Genomic DNA, 13,455 nt, shown 5'->3' with positions numbered 1-13,455 from the left:
AATTAAACACTGCAATCTAATTTTTTTTCATGCTGGTGACGATGCTGGGTAAAGTTTGGACAAAGCGAGGGCGAGGGGTGAAGGATCTTTTTCTCTTCTTTCACGGTGGGAGCTACGCCTGCTTGGCCTCTGCTACATCAAGGCAGTCCAAAGCTGCTCCAATTCCAAGACCTACATTTCCCCAGCGATCCTTGATGGAGATGAGCAATGGCTCCTAGCTGTGCTTGGGTACCTTTGGCTGTCCTTAAAAATGCAGTCACCACAGCTGCAGACAGAGGTTCTCCCTCAGCACAGAACCGTCGCTCTGCATGCGAGCCACCTACCGCTAGGGAGACACGAAGCAGTGGGTGCAGTTTGCGTGCCAAAAGCAACCCCAGCCAAACAGGAGCTTCCAAAGTCCTTTATTGTAGCCCTCGCTTGGCTGAGCTGCCCTCCAGCAGGACCAGCACAGGACGGACAGAAGCGCAGAGCTGCGCCCAGAGGACGGGGCTCACTTCACCAGGTCCTTCACGTACTTCCAGCCCTCCGCCGTGTACTCGCAGGCCCTGCTGGGAGCCACAGACAGGGCAGACATCACCGTGTGCACCCCTGCGAGGAAAGCGGAGAGTTATCCCCAGAAAAGCATCCCAATCTATGGCTACTCAGCACCGTGGATCTCTTCAAAGACAGGAAAATGCAGATTGCTGTCATGGAGCTTGAGCTCGAGTACAGCCTCATGCTGTGCCAGCAGCACCAGTCAAAGTTCAGATGACCACAACAAACTGCAGCTGGGAGAATTCAATTTCATTTCTGGTTTTGCTGCAGACCCCAGGTGACGTCACAGGAAGGGGGGCTGTTTCCCCACAGCTCTGTGAAGGTTATTTGCTGTTATTTATAAGAACTATAAATCCTCATCATATTTATCACACGTTTGGCCTTCAAACATCCCTAACTGTCCAGCAGTTATGGGAAAGCTCCTGTGAAAAACCAGAGGGTGAGTTCAGACTCACTCATGTGAGAACAGTTCTGTGGCCATTCTACTTGGATTTCACACTTGAAAATGAAGTGAACTGCCCACAGTCACTGCCTGCTTGTGGTGGAACCTGGAGGAACTCTGCTCCCAGATCCAGAGCTCCTCCCACACAATCACTCTTACAGGGCAGTGCTGAGACACAACCAATATGAGATGATCTTTTGAGTTCCTTTTCAACCCAGGCCATTCTATGATTCTTTGACAAGCTGATCACTTGTCAAACTCGTCAAACCCTCCCCACAACTACATGAAAAGCGACTTTACCTTTATTCCAGGAATCAGAGGGGGAAAAGTCCAAACTTGGAGCGGGCGGGAGCTGGAAAGAGAAAGAAATCAGCAGTGGGGTGTCAGTGGGACACGGCCGCCTCACCGGGAGGGGCTTTGGGACTCACATCTCAAAGGCATTTTGTGCTCCCTTCCCTAAGCCTCAAAGAGCATCAGCCATTGCCCTGAGATCTTGGCTGAGGGCTTGGCTCTTGTCTGCAGCACACAGCAGAAGGGAAGTGCTTCACACTGAGGCGCTGCTGGCAGCTATAGGTTTGTTATCATAGACTCCAATATGGAAAAGACTCTTTGGCTCCTGAAGATTTTAAACACTTCAAGGGTCCCTCCAGGCAATCTGAATTCAGCCTGACAAACCAGGAGAATCTTGGCCTTTTAAACCCAAAGAAAAGCCTAGAACTATTACTACACACTGAAATCTCCCCTCAGAACAAACCTGCAGTCCCCTCCTTGACCTGCCTGGGCTCATTGCCTCTTTCCTTCCAAGTAAGACCTGGGAATTCTCCCCACTATGCTCTGAAAGTCATCCTCCTTCTGTTTCAACCCTCCTCAAAGAACCCTCAATGCAAAGTTCAGGTTCAACAGCAAAACTGCCAATGTCACTGGAACCTGAACCATCGTCCCAGTGTGTCCTGCTCCTCAGTATCTGCTGCACTCATCTGTGCGCCCTCACCTCCCATCCTCACCTCCCATCCTCGCCTCCCATCCTCGCCTCCCATCCTCACCTCCCAGCCCATGTAACTCGTCCACTCTCTGACTGCAGGAGGCAGAGCTGCCTGAGCCTTTTTTAGGGCTTCAGCACCTTCTGCACCGCTGCCCAGCAGCCCCTGATCGTAGGCCACGTACACAGCAGCTCCGGCCAGGCTTCCTTTGATGACAAACCTGAAGGAACCAAAAGCAGCCACAGTTCAGTTTGCATCAGGAGTGACACCGCATCTCTCGGGCAGATAAGAGGCAGAGGGGTCACCGTCCCTGGAGGCGTTTGAGAGCAGATGGCTGCTGCTCTGCCATCCCTTCCCCTACACCAAACATCCCTCATCTGTCAGAAATCTGCTCGCACTTTGTCTGCCTCTCTGAAAACGGAGAAGCACCGCAACTCTGAGCAGAGAATGGCCGATGCAGAAAAGCAACGGAAGGACTCAGCAGTGGGGACACAGCACAGAACGGAGCCCTCAGACCCCGCGGCCCTCCGTGCCGCACCTCCGCGATTCCGAGCTCCTCCAGGGACGGCGACCCCGCCAACGCCTCACCGCCGCAATGCCATCGTTCTCACCGCCGGGATGAATGGGACCCACAGCAGCAGCGACCGAAGCCCGGCCAACACCGGGCTGCCCCAGCAGCGCAGCTTTACGGCAGCTGACCTCACCCGCCCGGAGCCCCGCGCCCCGCTCGCCCCCAGTTCTCACTAGCAGCCGCCCGAAGGGGCCGCACGCTGGGGGCACCGCGCCGGGCCGGCTCTCCCGCCTCGCTCCGCGCCCCGGGCCAAGCGGGGCGAAAGGCAGAACCGCGGAGCGGGCAGCGCCGGGCCCAACCGCAGCTCGGCGGTCCCGGAGGGAGGCGGCTCCCGCGGCACTGACCTGAGCACGGGCAACAGGCGGGCGGCCATGGCGGCACCAAGGGCAGCGCGAGGGCCCGCGCCGCGAAGGCCGCCGGGAGCGTCTCACGTGACCGGAAGAGAGGGGTACGCTTCCGTCTCGACCGTCGCTATGGTGGCGAGGTCACGTGAGCGGGAGGCTGCGCCCGCCGCCATTTGGGGGTGAGGGTCGGGGCTGGGGGGCGGCGCGGTGGGCGCGGTGCTGATCTCGGTTCTCCCCGCTGTTTCATCGCGCTGCGGTGCCTGCGTCAACCCGGAGCGCCGTTCGCTGTGGTGAACACCTCAGCTGTGAGGTTGATGCTGAGTTAACGAGGCCTTCGTTCGGCGCGGGTCGGGCCGCTTTTCCGCAGGCTGGGCGGGGGGAGCAGCGCAGCGCCGCCCCGTGCCGTTATTTCCTCCCTTCGGACGCCGTTATCGCGGCTCCCGGCCTTCGGGGCGGTGCCGGCGTTGCTGGCTGTGACGCCCGCAAAGCGGGGATTTCCCAAACCCAAAGGCAGCGGGATCGGGTGGCGCCAATGTGCGCCGTGCCGTCTGGAGGCGGTGCCCGGCTCCCCGCTGCGTATCGGGCAGAGGTTGGCACAGCCTCAGTGGTTGAACCTGTGGAGTCCCTGCGCTCCCAGCCCTCTTCATCGCGTCCCTTCACAGTTTTCCCACTGCTGACGTCCACATTTGCTTCTGGTTCTTCTCTGCCTCACCTCCACAGCCTGAGCAGCTTTTTGTTCCCCTTCTGCACGGCGTGGAGGAAGATGAAGCCCTTTGGAAAAGTGCTCTGTGCTGCAGGGAGCCTGGCTGTGCTGCTTGCCTTCTTCTGGAGGGACACCTTCCAGCCAGGTATGCTGACCAGGGCTCAGCCCAAGCTGGGACGTATGCAGTGTAACAGAACTGCTTGAATTGCCAAACTGTGATTGCAGTCTCTTCCCACTCGTGGCTGTACTGGAGCTGATAGCCTCTGCCACTGCCTTTCCCTTTTCATTGCAAGCTTTGGGCTCAGGAACTGTTCCTGTGTGGCTGAGCACAGGAGGGGTGACTGAGCTCAAACTGATCCTAACTCCAAACTGATCCAAGGAAACACGGACAGAATCCTAGGATGGCCTGGGTTGCAGAGCAGCACAACGCTCATCAGTTCCAACCCCCTGCTGTGTGCAGGTCACCAACCAGCAGCCCAGGCTGCCCAGAGCCACATCCAGCCTGGCCTCGAATGCCTGCAGGGCTGGGGCATCCACAGCCTCCTTGGGCAACCTGTGCCAGTGCCTCACCACCTCTGTGTGAAAAACTTCCTCCTCATATCCAACCTAAACCTCCCCTGTCTCAGTTTAAAACCATTCCCCTTGTCCTATCCCCATCCACCCTCACAAACAGCCGTTCCCCTCCTGTTTATAAGCTCCCTTCAAGTACTGGAAGGCCACCATGAGGTCTCCATGGAGCCTTCTCTTCTCCAAGCTAAACAAGCCCGGTTCCCTCAACCTTTCCTCACAGTGCTCCAGCCCTCTGCTCATCTCAGTGCCCTCCTCTGACCTGTTCCGAGAGCTCTGCATCTTTCTTGTGCTGGGGCCCCCAGGCCTGGACACAGTACTCACAAGAGCTGAGTAGAGGGGGAATGCTGCAGGCCCAGGGCTCTCTTTGTGCTGCACAGCTTCTGTAGAACAAAAAGCTGCTTTGTGGAAGTGATCTGTGCTGTGCCGTGTCTTCTCCCACAAACAGAGCAGCTTTCTGGTGCCCGCGTCCTGCTGACCGGAGCCAGCACAGGGATTGGGGAGCAGATGGCCTATCACTACGCCACGTTTGGGGCTGAAATTGTTCTGACCGCCAGGAGGGAAGCTGTGCTGCAGGAGGTGAGGGAGGACGGCGGGGCTTTGGGCTTTGGACGCACGTTGTGTTTTCTCCTTCAGAAGCAGCATTGCACAAAACCAGCCGAGGGGCTGCTTTGTGATTTCTGTAGAACAACAGAAGACAGCAGCAGCGATGTGTGCTGAGCCCCACGTGCTGGCACTGCTCTGTGCCACCCTTCTCTGCAGTGACCCCGGGTGGGTTACTGTGCTGTCACACAGCAGTGCTGCTGCAGTGCGTGTTTCTCCTACCAGAGGGCACTGCCACGGCACAGCGGGGCTCTGTGCTCCAGAGGGAGCTCGGCCGAAGGGGAGAATGGAGCTGCAGCTGTGGAGGTGCTTTTCTGAGTCAGTTCTGTCTGTGGCTCCTACAGACGCCCCAACCTTTCTGTGCAATGTCTGACCGTCTTGAAGATGAGATTTCTTTATGGGGCGGTGTGTAGAGAATTATAGGGTGGTTTGGGTCGGAAGGAATCTCTGAGATCACCCAGCTCCACCTGCCCAGAGGCAGGGACGCCTCCCAGCAGTGCTGGGTGCCCACAGCCCCGTGCATCTGCAGCGAGCAGATCTCTCTCAGACCTCGGGATGAGTGCCCTGCCAGGAGAGTTGTGAGCTGTGAAATGAGGCAGAAGGAGAACTGGAGCAGTGAGCACAGTTCCCGTGGGGACGTCGCCTCACCAGAGAGCCAGCTGTGTGCCAGGCAACCTTCACACAGCCCTCAGTGCAAAACAGCTCTGAGAGCTGAGCGCTGCAGGAGGCCACAACAAAGGCAAAGTTTGTGCTTTGGATCAACCACAACAAAAGGCACTGAGTGCAGATGGTTGGAACTCGGGGACCTGTGAGATCTCACTCTGTGAGTCTGTAACCCGAGTTCTAGAAGCATTCTTCTGAAGATGGCCTTTTTTCTGATGGGTCTCGATCCCTTTCCAAGCTAGATTGAATCTCTGTCTTGTTAAGAGCCCTCCGTTCAGCTGCTGTGGGCAGGAGTGTTGATGTAAAATGAACTGAACAGGGGCAGATTTACATCGAGGGGCGTCTTTGTCCAGAGTTGCTTCTTACTGATGGCAGTGAGCGGGAAGGAGCTCCTTGCAGTGCCCTTATTGCTGTTCCTTCCCCGCACCCCACGCTGTTGAATCACTGGGAGAGCATTGTTTTCCCAGGTGGTGGAGAAATGCCTGAGCCTCGGAGCAAAGAAAGCCTTCTATATCCCAGCTGATATGTCTTCCCCTTCCGAGCCTGACAGGGTGCTTCGGTTCGCCGTCCAAAAGCTGGGTAAGCAGAACAAGAACGGCGCCATCCCCAAATGTCTTCTGCTGGGGGAGGAAAGGTTGTGAGCGTGCGAGGGGCTGCTGCTCTGCGTCCAAGGGACGGCCGCCCCACTGACTGCTGTCTTTGCCCACAGGAGGGCTGGATTACCTGGTGCTGAACCACATTGGCATTTCCCCTTTCCAGATGTGGGGTGGAGATGTGGAGCACAGCCGCTGGCTCATGGAGGTGAGGATTCCCAGCAGTTCTCGTGGAGAGCAGCGATTCTGCTTCCCCTGGGACAACCTGGAGGGGCTCAGAGGCAAATTCAGACCTATGGCAGCAGCTGAGAGCAACCGCTGTGTGTGTTTCAAGTCCAGTGCTTTGGAGACTTCCTGACTCACCTCAGTGTTCTGCTCACTTACGTTGCTGTGTGCAGAGGAATGAATGCCTGGAAGGAGCTGACTTCTCTCCTTCCTTCCATCCTCTTTATCTGTCCTCAGCCAAAGCTGCTGGGCTTGGCCTGCTGTGGGTCCTTGCCCAACGTGTGCTGTGTTTAGGAAGGCCAGCAGGCGAGGAGCAAACATTCCCACCCAGCTACAGCAGGTTCTGTTGCAGAGCACGCTGTGGTGGCTGGCAGTGGTGTTTGAGCCCCTGCTCGGACACAGGACTTCCCCATGGTGCCGCATTTTGGGACTGCAGAGATGAAGAGCTGTGCTGCTTTGCTCCTGGCTGGGCCAGTGGGTGACTGATGGTGGGAAGCGTGCGTTTGCTGCAGGGCAGGGAGCCTGGGGCAGCAGTAAGGAAGTCCCTGCAATTGGCAGAGCAGGGATGCTTCCTTGGTGGTCTGAGCTCAGCCGGGAGCAAAGTGAGGCACTGCTTTGGGCCTTGTGGCTGAGCAGGGGGTGCAGAGTGAGACCAGCACACAGAAAATTAGGGACAGCGGCCTCGCTTGCCAGGAAATGTTACTGTGGGGCCTTCAGGTACATTTCCTGACTTCTCCATTGCTGTGCCTGGGATCTGAAGGGCTCATGGTGCAACATTTGTCCCCATCCATCCTAGCTGAGATGATTCTTTCCTCCTTGCGTTTCCAATTTCACATCCAAGCCGCGCTCCCTGTCGCTTCTGTTCTCTCGGCTTGCGGGTTCCTTTCCAAGCACTCTTTTTCTCCTTGCACGCCTCCTCCTTCCAGGTGAATTTCTTTAGTTACGTGGCGCTCGCAACAGCAGCTCTGCCCACCCTGGAGAAGAATCACGGCTCGGTGGTGGTGGTTTCTTCCCTCACAGGTCAGTGCGTGTGGCTGAGCTGCAGCTCCTGCGCACCACGCCGCTTTCAGCACACACTCGAGCTGTAGCAAGCAGGACGGAGGTGGGCCGGGCTTCTTCCCCGCTGGACGTTTCTTCATTCTCTCTTTTTCCCTCCAGGGAAGATTCCCACTCCTTTCACCACTTCGTACTCAGCCACAAAGTTTGCACTGGACGGATTCTTCAGCTCCCTGCGCCACGAGCTGATGATGCAGGAGAGGAACGTCTCCATCACGCTGTGCATCCTGGGCCTCATCGACACGGCCACGGCGCTGGAAAAGACCCGGTGTGTGTTTGTGTGTTTGTGTGTTTGTGTGCGCGCGTGTGTCTGAGCGCGGCCTGACGCTCTGCTGGTCTCACGCAGGGGCAAAGTCTTCATCACTGCTTCCCCTGCGCCAGAAGCGGCGCTCGCCATCATTCGCGGCGCTGCCGCCCGCCTGCCGGAGCTCTTTTACCCGTGGTGGCTGCGGCACGTGCACGGCCTCTGGGTGCTGCTTCCCAACCCCCGCGTGCTGCAGAGCTTCTACAACCACAGCGCTTCGAACCACGGCAGCCCCTGACGGCGCGGGGATCCGCGTGCGGTGATCGCCCCCCCATCTTCCTCCAGACCCCGCAGCCGCCCCTCTCGCTCCGCCCCATAGGCTCGGTTGTGTCTCGCGTTCTCCGCCCGGGGCCGGGCCTGCAAGGAGCGAAGCCGGCTGCCCTCAGCCGCTGCCTCGGAGCGCCCCGTGCGGACCGGCGGCACCGCGCCTTGCGGGCACGGCGACGGCGGCGGAAGCGCCCGAGCCGGAAGCTGCCGCTGCGGGATTGAGCCCCGCCCCCCGGGCGGCAGCGGATTGGATGGCACTCGAGGTGTATGCAAATCTCGCTGTGCTTCCGCTTTCCTATTGGTTCCTGGTCCACTTTAGCACCGCCCTAATGGCGCGAGGCCCGCCCCGCGCCTTTGATTGGTTAGCAATAGTATGCTGCTCGTCGCTCCTCCTCTCGTGGGCGGAGCCACTCTGCTGCCGGCTGCCCGTTGGCTGAGCAGCTCTGGGGGGCGGGGCTTCGTGCGGCGGTGGCGCGCCGGTGCGCTCCGGGTGCGCTGTGCGCAAGCGGCGGTTCCGCTCCGGTTCCCCGAAGCGGTGCTGGCGCTGCAGCCGTCAAACGGCCCCGGGCCGCCCCAACCCCAGGCGGCGCACGCGGGGGGCAGCCGGGTTACTTAGGAAGTAAAACTTTTATTAAATAAGTTTAAGATTCTTTGTAGATCAGAGCGAGGGCTGACACTGATGGAGCGGCGTCGGGATCGGCGATGGAGGAAATGCGGACGGTCAAACGGCGGCGGGCCGAACCTCGCCGGGTCCCGCTGTTGCTCCCCCCCCTCCCCCCCCCCGGTTTGTATTTGTTGGTCCTTTTTCTTTCTTTTTTTTTTTTTTTTTTTTTGTTTTTTGTTTTTGTTCAAAATTAGATTAAGTTTAAATCCATGAAATTATTCGTAGCAGAAATAAAGTACATTATACAAATCACGGACGTCGTCGATGTTAAGTATAAAAATGGTATTTACAATAAGTAAACATGGACTATAGAAACACACACAGACCCCCCCGGCCCCCACCCGGCTCCGCCGCCTCTCCCTGCAACGGGGTGAGCAGGGGGGGCCGCAGCCCCGACCCCGTCCTGCCCCCACAGACACAGCGCTGCCCTCCGCGCCTCACCCCGCTCTGCCGCGTTCGGCTTTTCCTCCTGGTTTCAGCAGGAAGCAGCAGTTTGTGCCGCCTGAGGGATCGGCCCCGTCAGCACAGCCCCCTTCTCCCCCTTCTCCCCCTTCCCCTCCCTCCCCCCCCCCGTGACACAGAGCTCCGCGCTGTGCTTCAGTGCGTGTGGAGGTGTGAACGCAGATACGGACTGTGCGATGTGGGTCCCTCGGAGGGAGCGGTGGGGAAGAAGGAACCGCGGGGACGGCGGCCCGATGCCATCCGTGCGCAATGGGGAAGTGCCGCAGAGCTGAATTCAACGGGAAAGGTCCGACCTGGGCTGGGAACCAGCGCTGCCTGCACGCAGCTCTGGGTCCTGCAGCGCCCGGCCGTTCCATCAGCGCTCCCTCTCCTCCTCCTCCTGCTTTGCTGTCCTGTTACCACGAGCAGCAATGAGATGCGGGGCGGCAGTGCAGGTCCTGCAGGGAAAGGTTTCCTGTGCTTTCAGCCCAACCGGCACCGAATTGCAGGAGTTTGGTCTGCAGAAGCCCTTAGGAGGGTAAGACAGAGCGATCCTTAACCAGGCTGGTGCTAAGGTTGGTGGGTGAGTGAGCGGAGCGGAGCGGCTGCTGTGCCCTAACCCTGGAGGTAAGTAGTTCTCCTTCTCCTCGCTTGGTGCTGATGCTGAGCGGGGAGATGGGCCCTCCCTCGCTCTCTGTCCATCCAGCATCCTCTCAAAATGTTCAGGTCTGTTTGCAGTGCCTGCTGAGAAGACAACGGCTGCAGAGGTAAACCCTTCGCTTCCAACCCCTCTGGCAAGGAGTGTCTGAATGGGAAAGTTTGGTCCTGTGAGTCACTTCAAGGAGAGAAAAGAAAAACGGGCTGTGCAATACTGACATGGATCTGTAAAAGGGAGAGGAGATGGAGAAGGGAGGAGGAAAAGACCTTCCTGCAAGGCAGGACTGGCCTTCCCTTTGTAACGGCTCTTTTTGGGACTAGAGGGCAGGATGGGGGGAGGGGAGGAAGGGAAGGGGTGTGAAGGGAGCTGACAAATTCACCAGCCTCTCTGTAAGTCAACCTGAAGCAGAAACTCTTCCTCTGGAGTTTCCCTTCACCTGAACAGAAAGAGAGGAGGGAGGGAAGTGGGGGATCGGGGGACACCTGTGTGAACCTCCGGCTCTGAGCTGACGCTGCTTAAACGTGGAGGAAAATGAGCCTAAATTAGAAGGGACCAAGTGCAGCCCCCCGCTCCCAGCCTGTCTGACAGCAACCAGCTCTGCCAGCGGCTCTCACAGCAGGCTGCTCTCCTGTGGCCCTGCACAGCATCACCTGTGGGTCACAAACACCTCCTGCTGCTGTGGAGGACCGACGGCCCAAGAGATGAGAACAACGCTATGGATGGAGCTTTAAGGCCTTCAGAGGAAGACGCAAAGTTTGGGGGACGGGGCAGGGGGCCGAAGCCTCGTTCAGAGCACAGGTTGGTACCCCACCCCCCCAGGCACTCCATGACCTTAACGGTCTCTGCCCGCTCAACCGGCTCCTGCTCAGCTCAGCCTCTGCCCTCAGCCCCACACCGCTCGGTCCCCAACTCTGGCTGCAGCCACAGACTTTGTTATCCAGACCCCAACCCTGGCCGTCCCATACAGAATCACAGAACTGTGGGGGTTGGAAGGGGCCTCCAGAGATCACTGAGTCCAACCCCCTGCCAAAGCAGGTTCCCTAACCCACCTGGCCATCCAACCCCACTCACCTTCACCAGCCCTGATGCCCAGCCCAGGGAGCAGCCACCCCCCGCTGCCCCCCACACCGACGCAGCAGATGGACTCTACCTGTGCTGCAGAAGTGACTCCTGCTTGCTCGCTGCTGTCAGTAGGGATGGTTGGCATCCTTGGGTCGTTTCAATTGGACCTTCAAACGTTTCATGCCAATCTGGAAGCCATTCATGGCCTGGATGGCAGTTTGTGCACTGGATGGGTTGTCGAAGCTCACAAAACCTGAAGGAGAGGACAAGGGCAGAGGTAACAGCAGCACTGCTGGGGTGTGCTCAGCACACGTGCATCCCAGCCATGTCGTGCTTCTCTGGCCTCTTGGGCAGCAGCACTCACCGAAACACTTGCTCTGGTTGGTGGCACGATCCATGAACACCTTGGAGGAGATGATATTGCCAAAGGGAAGGAACATCTGCATCAACTCATTGTCTCCAAACTCCTGAGGGAGATGGTAGATGAAGAGGTTGCAGCCTTCAGGACCTGCAGGCACGAGGGCGGTGTGGAGGGACAAAGCACAGACAGCCCCAGAGGGAAAGGGGAAGAGAAAAGGGCTCAACTGAGAGCACAGCACTGGAGGAGACCCCAGCACTGCGTCCTTCGGCCTCGACCTCCCCTTGATCTCAGTCACTCATCCAAAGGTTCTGAGGGCTCTCCAAGACCCCCTGAAGACAATACAGAGAGCTGGAGGTTCTGGAGAGCAGATTCCCTTTTGCAGCTTGCCCAGCTCCCACCCAGGGCTCTGGCCACAACTCCCTCTGAGTATCCAGGTGTCGTCATGCTGGAATAAAACCAGCCACAGTGACAGCTCACGGCTTCCCACTATTGCTCAGCTCTGCCCTGGACACCTGTGTGTGAAAGCTGCAGCTCTCACCTCCCCTGCCCATAACCACACAGCAGCTGCATTCAACCCACGAGCCGCAGCTGGAAACCTCCTGGGCTGCCACACATCCCAGCCCTGGGCTGAGCTGCTCGCCCCGTGAGCCTCGCAAGCTCCCATCCTCACCTTCACGCTGCTGCTGCTGCAGGACGGGCGGCGGCTGCGGGATGCTCTGCGCGATGGGGGTGATGGAGGTGGTTGGATACACAGCTGCGATCCAAGGAGACAGAACAAACTGCTTACCCAGGGATGTGGAACACAGAACAAACCATTTACCCAGGGATGTGGAACACAGAAAGGCCCGAGGGAGAGAAGGGAAGGCGGTACCTGCGTACTGCTGGACGCCGGTGAAGGCTGGGTGCAGGGTCTCTGCTACCGAAGGGCTCTGGGCTGCAAAAAGAACAGCATCAGAAGCACAGCAAAGGGAACTGCATGCACAGAGACTCCACTGAGTCTGCAAGGGGGGGTAGGAAAAGCCTCTGCTGCAGGGATCAAGAAGAAGAGAGCTAAGTTCAGCTCTTAAGGCCTCTGGATTGTTTCCTCCTGCGAGCCATACCTGAATACGGTACAAAGCCATTGGTGTAAACTGTTTCCAAGGACGGATGGCCGTTGGGAAAGGGCACCACGCCAGTAAAGCCATTGGAGATGGGTGCCACCAGCCCTGGCATGGCTGTCGTTCCCAGAAGAGGCGGCGAGTGCAGCCCTGCAGTGAGGAGGAGATGCTGTGAGCCCACAGTGCCCCTTCCGCCAGGTGAGAGTGCTGTGCACAGAGCTCTTATTTCTTCTAGCTGGCGACTGCAGGTGACAGAGCTCAGCGTGGAGCTGTCACACAATGAGGGCTGCTGTCACAGCTCCAGGTGGGGAGACTTTAAACCCAGGCCTGTAAAGCAGCCAGCATGGCGCAGCGCTGCTCCCCATGGGCGCCCGTCCCCATCAGCTGCTGTCGATTGCGACAGGGAACGGCAGCGCTGCCAGGATCAGCCCTGGGGACGCAGTCGCTCCTTCCTGCACCTTCCTGGCCTGAGCTGAGCAGAATCCGTGCCCTCACCTGATGTCTGTGCGATGGGTGCTGCTGGCAGCCCGTTCAGACTGACTGCCCCGATCTGCTGGATGTGGCACGGCGAGAAGGCGACGCCGGGGCTCAGGTAGCTGCCATGGGAGGTGGACAGGACAGTCGTCTGCTGCTGCATCAGCTGCAAGGCAGGGCAGGGCTGCTCAGGGTCTGCACAGCCCCCGGCAGCCAAACCCCCTCCCAACCCCCCCCCCCCGAGGTGTTCAGCTCTGCCTCGAGGAAGCCCAACCCCTCTGTCCTTTGCAAGGTGTGTGGGTGCACCGGGGGGTGTCACCCAGCCCTGCTCATGGGGCTCCATCCTTCCTCCGAGCAGAGAGGGATGGGGCTGGGAGCAGAGCGAGGGGAAGGCCGGTGCAGCCAGCAGTTGGTGCTGTGAGACACAAGATGCAGCTCTCAGAGCACAGCACCAAGCAGCTCTGTGTGCAGCCATCTAAACCCCCTCGTAAAGCTCGTCTGCTGTCAAGCAGGAAGGGCTGGGGAGGAGCAGGCGGGATGCTCTGCAAGTCCTGATGAGCTGGGGTGGCACGAGGCAAAGCCAGCAACAACGTGAATCCTCTTCACACTGATGTGAGCTGAGTGCCTGCTGTGCAGCACAACCCCGCCTGCTTGGCCCCGCATCCAAAACCCAACGTGGAAACGTTTGCACCTCTCTGTGCTTCTCTTCATTCCCTGCACACTGAAGCTGCAGAAGGAGAGGCGCTGCCTGACCTCACAGCACCGCAGTCTGAGCCGACGCGTGGAGAGCAGCAGGGATGGAACCGGCTGCAAGGCAGCACCGCGAGGCGCAGAGCACAACGTGCC

The 13,455-nt window shown here is 58.7% G+C and overlaps 3 protein-coding genes across 9 annotated transcripts in view; 1 reads left to right on the top strand and 2 right to left on the bottom strand.

Annotated features, from left to right (window-relative positions):
• Positions 1–384: 384 nt before the first annotated feature.
• On the bottom strand, positions 385–3,009 carry MICOS13 (mitochondrial contact site and cristae organizing system subunit 13). Its single transcript, XM_052702738.1, has 4 exons — positions 2,872–3,009; positions 2,020–2,176; positions 1,277–1,328; positions 385–588 (listed from the first exon to the last, which is right to left on the bottom strand). The coding sequence occupies exons 1-4, from the start codon at positions 2,898–2,900 to the stop codon at positions 491–493; spliced, it is 336 nt and encodes a 111-aa protein (XP_052558698.1). The 5' UTR covers positions 2,901–3,009; the 3' UTR covers positions 385–490.
• HSD11B1L (hydroxysteroid 11-beta dehydrogenase 1 like) lies at positions 2,985–8,768 on the top strand. Of its 3 annotated transcripts, none has more exons than XM_052702733.1 (8): positions 2,985–3,050; positions 3,592–3,719; positions 4,590–4,720; positions 5,875–5,986; positions 6,117–6,208; positions 7,152–7,245; positions 7,384–7,549; positions 7,628–8,768. In XM_052702733.1, exons 1-8 carry the CDS (start codon positions 3,001–3,003, stop codon positions 7,821–7,823), a joined length of 969 nt encoding a protein of 322 aa, XP_052558693.1. In that variant the 5' UTR covers positions 2,985–3,000; the 3' UTR covers positions 7,824–8,768. The 3 variants fall into 3 exon arrangements, with proteins under 3 accessions (XP_052558693.1, XP_052558694.1, XP_052558691.1); XM_052702734.1 differs by lacking the exon at positions 2,985–3,050 and adding an exon at positions 3,070–3,181; XM_052702731.1 differs by lacking the exon at positions 2,985–3,050 and having other exon boundaries at positions 3,203–3,719.
• Positions 8,769–9,094: 326 nt separating this feature from the next.
• The window catches only part of CELF5 (CUGBP Elav-like family member 5), a 34,726-nt gene continuing 30,365 nt past the window's right edge, over positions 9,095–13,455 (bottom strand). For 4 of the 5 annotated variants that reach the window (XM_052702636.1, XM_052702633.1, XM_052702635.1 and 1 more), the window contains 7 exons: positions 12,631–12,775; positions 12,139–12,285; positions 11,910–11,972; positions 11,709–11,792; positions 11,042–11,185; positions 10,766–10,930; positions 9,095–9,792 (listed from right to left, as the gene is read on the bottom strand). In XM_052702636.1, coding sequence (XP_052558596.1) covers positions 10,803–10,930; positions 11,042–11,185; positions 11,709–11,792; positions 11,910–11,972; positions 12,139–12,285; positions 12,631–12,775 — 711 coding nt within the window. In that variant the 3' untranslated portion in view covers positions 9,095–9,792; positions 10,766–10,802. Of the gene's footprint in view, positions 9,793–10,765; positions 10,931–11,041; positions 11,186–11,708; positions 11,793–11,909; positions 11,973–12,138; positions 12,286–12,630; positions 12,776–13,455 lie in introns of those variants that run through there. The other variant, XR_008210923.1, reaches the window with a different exon arrangement.

Source organism: Tympanuchus pallidicinctus, unplaced genomic scaffold, assembly GCF_026119805.1.
Source record: "Tympanuchus pallidicinctus isolate F22 unplaced genomic scaffold, pur_lepc_1.0 scaffold46, whole genome shotgun sequence".
NCBI lineage: Eukaryota > Metazoa > Chordata > Aves > Galliformes > Phasianidae > Tympanuchus > Tympanuchus pallidicinctus.
This window is presented reverse-complemented; position numbering and strand designations above follow the sequence as displayed.

Bases quoted from the DNA above. Each gene is read 5' to 3' on its own strand.
- HSD11B1L (XM_052702731.1), top strand. From the start codon at position 3,404: ATGTGCGCCGTGCCGTCTGGAGGCGGTGCCCGGCTCCCCGCTGCGTAT. The intron at 4,721-5,874 runs GTGAGGGAGGAC...TTGTTTTCCCAG, and splicing joins GGGAAGCTGTGCTGCAGGAG to GTGGTGGAGAAATGCCTGAG. The intron at 7,246-7,383 runs GTCAGTGCGTGT...TTTTCCCTCCAG, and splicing joins GGTGGTTTCTTCCCTCACAG to GGAAGATTCCCACTCCTTTC.
- MICOS13 (XM_052702738.1), bottom strand. From the start codon at position 2,900: ATGGCCGCCCGCCTGTTGCCCGTGCTCAG. The intron at 2,177-2,871 runs GTCAGTGCCGCG...TGGTTCCTTCAG, and splicing joins CGCCTGTTGCCCGTGCTCAG to GTTTGTCATCAAAGGAAGCC. The intron at 1,329-2,019 runs GTGAGGATGGGA...TTCTCTTTCCAG, and splicing joins CGAGTTACATGGGCTGGGAG to CTCCCGCCCGCTCCAAGTTT.